The sequence below is a fragment of the Cajanus cajan genome, chromosome 9 (assembly GCF_000230855.2).
Source record: "Cajanus cajan strain Asha chromosome 9, NIPB_CcT2T_4, whole genome shotgun sequence".
Taxonomy (NCBI): Eukaryota; Viridiplantae; Streptophyta; class Magnoliopsida; order Fabales; family Fabaceae; genus Cajanus; species Cajanus cajan.
In genome coordinates, this window is record NC_138525.1 from 11,563,081 (window position 1) to 11,569,422 (window position 6,342).

Consider the following 6,342-nt stretch of genomic DNA (forward strand, 5'->3'; position numbering starts at 1 on the left):
TACTTGTGATATTGATGTATTTTAAGTTATTGATTATCTTGCATTTTTATTATTATTTTAACAAAATTAACGTTAAATACAAGTTCAAAATTAATATTGAATTTTTATTTTTAATATTTTAATGATAATATTTTTATTTTTAGTATTCAAAAAATTCATGAATACCCGCACAGATATAAAGCGAGTATAAGACCAATTTTATCCTGCGAGAAATTATTACCCGCCCCATGGCGCCATCCCTCGCAGTGAATGCGCCAATAAAAATGGAATTACGGGAACAACTTTACATTCTTTATCTATCCTCCTTTATATTCTGTGACTGTGAGTCATATTTAATTCTGTGATGGAACCTACGCACCTGTCAATTTTGCGGGGAACACGAAGAAGAGGACAATTGTGGAGCCCAACCCCAAAATCATGGCAAAAATACAAGATTCCCTCACTAAATAATAGCATAATACAACACCAAATTGAGGGACCCAACTACCATAACCTATGTCTGGTAGGTTAACTACTTAGCACCAATTCTGTTACCAACTTCACTGTTCCTGTTATGGTCAAAATTGAAATTGTGACACTGACTAAATTACAAACAACTTTTGGCTAAATCTTAATCTTAGAAATTGAATTTTTAACCAACTTCAATCTTACAAAATTATAATGAATTAAGTAATTTAATAAACTCAACAATAATCATTAGAATAAGATTTTGCATAATCTTAAAAATGTAAATTATAAAGTTTAACTCGAAAATTAACTTATAAGGTGAAGACTAATCTCAACATATTTACATCTCACTAATGGATGAGAAATCTTCACCACTTAATGTGCAAAAGATACTGAAGTTGAAGGTGTCTCAATAACACGAGGGGTTGGAGTGGAACATTCTGATCTAGATTCAGTGGATAATCTATTCTCAGTGTTTACTCTACGAATTTCCTCCACCATTCTCACCACCTCACCAATCTTTGGTCTCTGATCTGGTGTCCTCACAACACATGCCATTCCTATTTGTAACATCTCCACCATTTCTTCTTCAATATTTGGATACCTCAGTAACTCCACATCAAACACTTCTGCAGTCCACTCCTCTCTAACCACAGAATTCACCCATCTAACCAAGTGCACAACTTCCTCACCTCCCTTGGCATGCAAGGGAGACCTCCCTGTTAGAAGCTCTAGCAGCAGGACCCCAAAACTGTACACGTCGGCCGCCGGCGCCGCCTTTCGCGTGTCGGTTACTTCCACTGCACGGTACCCTGTTGCCCTCAGTGATGGATTCATCAATGTTGCAAGACCAATGTCTGATAGACAACCATAGCCTCGGGAGTTGAGGAAGATGTTTGAGGCCTTAATGTTTCCATGTGTTAGTTTCCCTCCATGTTGAGCATGGATGTGAGCAATGCCTCTTGCTACACCAATTGCTATTTTCAATCGGCTATCCCAGTCTAGAGAAATTCTACCTCCCCCTCTTTTGCCTGCATTGTAGATAAAGTTGGCAAAGCATAGTTAACTTAGCAATGCCCTTAGAAAATAATGTCTAGGATGCCACATAATTTAACTTAGTTACATATTTTAAGTCTCATGACTTCTTGCAACAAATGAATATTTAAGCCAAAGTCCTGTTCTTGCTAATTAAGACGGGAAGGAAATTACTTTTCCATGGATTTGGGGAAAAAACATTCATTTTGTAACTTCTTTAATCATCTTTTCACCTAAATCAATATCTGTATGGAACCCCTTCCAAGAATTAGGTATTCACAAGTTTTGGTGTTATTACAATCGGTGACAAATTTTAATTTAATGACATAGTGTCTGTTTCTTCTAGGAGAGACAAATAAATAAAAAAATTAAAAATGAGCTTCTTCATAAACTTAAACTAAATTATGCATAATTAAAAATAAAATTTTGGAAAAACAAATAGGAGAGAGATTTTACAAATTATATTACACACATATATAAGTTAATTTTAGATTATGAAGAAGTTCATTTCATTTTTTCTCATTTTTTTTCTCTTAAAAATATTTTTGGAGAAGTTTTCTCTAAATAGACCCATATTAGTATGCATTTAAGGAGGACAAAAGAAATGAAAGGAAGTACCACTACTTTGCCTTAGTATTCTTAAAAGACTACTTATACTTGACCATTACAGAAAAACAATTTTAATTGTATAGTTGTATAGGCATGTAATGATGAATTAAATGATCTGAAAATAATAAGGGAGAAAAGGTTATCAATATAACATACCATGCAAGATTGAAGAGACACTGCCCTGTTCGTAGTAATCATACACCATAAGTTTCTCCTCCTTTGAATAGTAATATGCTCTTAGTGCAGCCACATTGTCGTGCCTAATCCTCCCAACCATCTCCATCTGCTGTTCAAACTCGCGTTTTCCAACCGTGACATCCTTCAACCTCTTCACTGCCACGGTTGTTGCATCTTCTAGAGCAGCCTTATACACTGTCCCAAACGTGCCCTTTCCAAGCACCTCAGCAGAAGCTCTCAACAAGTCTTCCAAGTCAAATGCAAGATTGCAACCCTCAAAGAAAACAATTTTGTTCTTGTCTCTACTTTCAGAAACTTCTTTCTTCCTAGACACTTCTCTTTTGTACTTCTTCACTTGATGTCCTTCTTCACCACCTTTTTTCTCATAGCAGCAAACAATCACAAAAGCTGCTACGACTGCAAGTGCCAGCACACAACAACCAATGATGATACCTAACAATGCTGGTTCCCTAAGCCCTTTGGATTTTCTCCTTGTGGGATGAGGATTTGGGGGTTGAACATGAAGAGACGGAGGAAGTGCATACGAATATGTAACATTGTTGCCAGAAAAAGATCTAATTGGGAATGTCTCAAGGGATTTAGGCACAACCCCACTAAGGTTATTGTTTGCAAAATTCAGCTCTAGAAGGGTGGGGATATTGAGATCAGGAATTTCACCTGAGAGAGAGTTGTTGGCTAGGACTAAAGATGTGAGATGAGTCAAATTGGAAAGTGAAAAGGGTATGCTCCTATTGAAGGAATTGTTGGATAAATTGACAATGCTAAGATTTTTCCAAAGTGAAAAGTCTGATGGCAATGGACCTGAAAAATTGTTGGATTGGAGATACAGATGGATCAAATTCCTTAGCTGAGAGAAACCCGAAGGGAAAGAACCGGTTATGCTATTTGATGCAAGACTCAGAGTTTGGAGTTGTGAGAGAAGGCTAAGAGTGTTAGGTGGAATTGGACCACTCAAACCGGTACTAGTTAGTTGGAGTGCTATAACTCGTGATTTGTCAGTGTTGCAGGTCACTCCTATCCACCTGTTGCACACAGAAGATCTGTTATCCCAGTTGAGATTATGAGAGTGGTTAATGTTGTGAAGGAAATCAAGCAATGCTAGTTTATCTTCCACTGGCTCAGCTCCAACACCAAACAACATTGCTCCAATCATGAACAAGAGGTTCAACAACATCTTGGCCATTTTCTAGCTCCAAACAAGGACTCCCTCAAGGTGTTGGACACCAAACTGGAGAACAAACAAATGATTAGATGATTGAAGGCTAGTGTGTGATGTCTTTGCAAAGGTAAAACAACAAAGACAATTTGGGGTTATTTTGTGGACATGTTAGTGTTAGAGTGTACGGTTTGTATTCTATTAAGACATATTCGGATTATTTTCTTTGATTCTGATCTAAAAGGCTAAACGACAGCATTAAAGTGTCTTTTTGCGTCAAAATAAGCAGCTCCTGTTTGACTTGGAAAATCAGCTTCTCCTCGTTAGCTTTTTTCTGTTCACCTACTTTGTTTGGTTCCCTACCAAGTGCAACTAAAAAGATGCAAACCAAAACTTTGAAACTAATAGTGGATGACCCAGTTTAGTAGTCAATAATCTGGTAACCAAGACTGTGCGAGCAGAAAAAAGAAAAAGAATATACTATTTTGTGGAAATGGAATCTAGAAAACCAGAAAAATTTTACATATGTATACACAACAAAGTATAAAAACATAGAGAATGACGTCTATTCTTTCAGCTGTTTTGGAAATAATTCAATTGTAACAAAAGTATAAAGCTAAAAGTCAGAGCACTAAACACTTTCAAAGAGAGAGAAAAGGGATACTCACCATACTCCTGGATTCCAAAACTCACCAAACTAGTTAGCAGTGCAGAGACATCCAACAAATAACAATGTCCCACAAAACCTCATTATGAATACACAAGAGCCAGAAAAGTTGTGAATTTGGTGGAGGGTAGCAAGAAAACCAGTAGGTCCAGAAGACCATGACCATTTTTAGTATACAGATTCATCTAGTTTCAGAAGCTGTAAGAAGATGAAAACCCAAACTGGGGCTTTTGCAATGATGGTGCTATATTAGTGGTGATGGAAGATTGTGTAGTATATGCTTGAGAAGCCAAAAGCTAAAGATTTTTTATGCCACAAGAATAGGAAGGGCCATTTGGACTAACCCATTGGAGTAATTAGACAAATATGAACTTATGTCTATCTATGAATAAAACATTAAACATAAGCTATGAACCACCGATTCTAACACGGTCACCAGATACAACACGTACACGGAACAAAGTTAATGTCCTAAAATATAGGACACGGGTACAGTGCATGCGGTGGAGAGGTGTAAATTGCTTGTCCAACGCCTGTCTGACAAGTGTCTTGTTGAACAAAATGACAGGACATTATGTAGTGTTTCATAGTCATAAGACATACCTGTTGAATGTAACTGATCCTATAGGTGCTGCTGCTTTTTCTGCTTCCCTTGGTTTATACTTTCTATCTAATCAATATCTTTTAAGAGTACTTTCTATGGCTCAGCTTATGGAGATGTGAATTCACAGAGTGGAGATACAATAATAAAGACAAGTGCAGGTTGAGAGATAGGACGAGGGTGGTGACCTCATGAGCTTTGTCTTGAACTTCGTTTACACATGCATAGGTGACCCATGTGCTACAGTGCTACTCTATACTATAGCATAGCGTATTTCGTTAAATTCTATCATGAAAACAGCTTCAGTCTAGAAAACTATCATTCACCTTTGAATATAGTATATCTTTGACATTAATGGGATGAATGCTCATGATTTATCTCATTTGTGCTAATCGAAATAGTCAACAGTGCATGGAAAGTGAAACACATAGACTAGGTAGTATAATATAGCAGCTATTTTTTATTTTTTTTGAATATTATAGTTGCTGTTTTGTCTTTGTTTACGTGTCCTAACACCCTCTTAAGGAAATGAATAAATGAATAAAAAGGTTAAATACGTTGATTAATTTGGGGGTGGATTAGGACAGCATCAACTTCATAAAATGATGATGTTGCTCCACCGAAAGAGCGGGGTTCAGCATTGTTGTTGTTAGGAGCACCCTACCACGGACCAATCATTGGTCAGCATTTCAGGACTTCACATTTCACATTTTTTTTATTCGTTAGTAAATAATATTACCACAATGAAAATCAGGACCAACGAAGATAATTAGGATTCCACCTAATTTTTCATATATATGTTTCGACCCGGAACTAGGTTTAACTTAATGGTTCTCACATTTGACTTAGTTGATTGTATTTACATGTGTTTGGTAAGACTACTGAAAATTTGTGAGATGGTTAAAAATTTATAAACTATGTAAAAGTTGTGACAAAGTTAGAAATTTATACATTAGTCGATTGAATTGAAAATGTTTAGTAATGTTAATCGATAAACTAATTGATAAATGTAAAATTTGATAATATAATTTATATAATGAGAGAGAATGATAGGATAGGTAAAATAATTCTTAAATTAAAGAGGGTAAAAAATGATTTTAGGGAAATTAACAAGGGTAAAAAGAATTACGAACTTATAAATTATAAAATACTAAGTTATGAAAATAAGCTATAAATCTTACAATTAGAATCTCTTATCAAATAATCCCAAGCGTGTGGTTCAGCGGTAGGGGTTGATCCACGCTTGCCTCCAACGTAGCGAGGAGATTAGTCACCGCTATCAGCGGTGGATACTCCAGGGACGAACAAAAAAAAAGAATCTCTTATCAAATAAGTTTATTTTAATTAAAGTAATTTATAAGTCTAAAAAAAAAAAAAAAACTTCTAAGCTCTCTTGAAACATTTGTTGCACACACTATAAATTTTTTTTTGTCAGCAAAATATACAGAAATAAATAGACAACAATGTCAATTTATTTATGCTCTTCTTTAAATTCACACATAGTTAATTTCCAAAAGCCACTCAAATCAGAAAGCCACATTATTGCACAATCCTCTTTAGGATACCTTCTTTTGAAGCAATTGTGTCAACCGAATCCGAATGGTTGCAGAGGAAAGTAGTCTATTGAAA

General features: G+C 35.7%; 1 protein-coding gene across 2 annotated transcripts; it reads right to left on the minus strand.

Annotated features, from left to right (window-relative positions):
- Positions 1-647: 647 nt before the first annotated feature.
- LOC109789577 (putative inactive receptor kinase At4g23740) lies at positions 648-5,012 on the minus strand. 2 transcript variants are annotated; one of them, XM_020348557.3, is made up of 3 exons: positions 4,716-5,012; positions 2,248-3,517; positions 648-1,478 (listed from the first exon to the last, which is right to left on the minus strand). In XM_020348557.3, exons 2-3 carry the CDS (start codon positions 3,470-3,472, stop codon positions 823-825), a joined length of 1,881 nt encoding a protein of 626 aa, XP_020204146.1. In that variant the 5' UTR covers positions 3,473-3,517; positions 4,716-5,012; the 3' UTR covers positions 648-822. The 2 variants fall into 2 exon arrangements, with proteins under 2 accessions (XP_020204146.1, XP_020204145.1); XM_020348556.3 differs by lacking the exon at positions 4,716-5,012 and adding an exon at positions 4,114-4,694.
- Between the last annotated feature and the right edge of the window lie 1,330 nt (positions 5,013-6,342).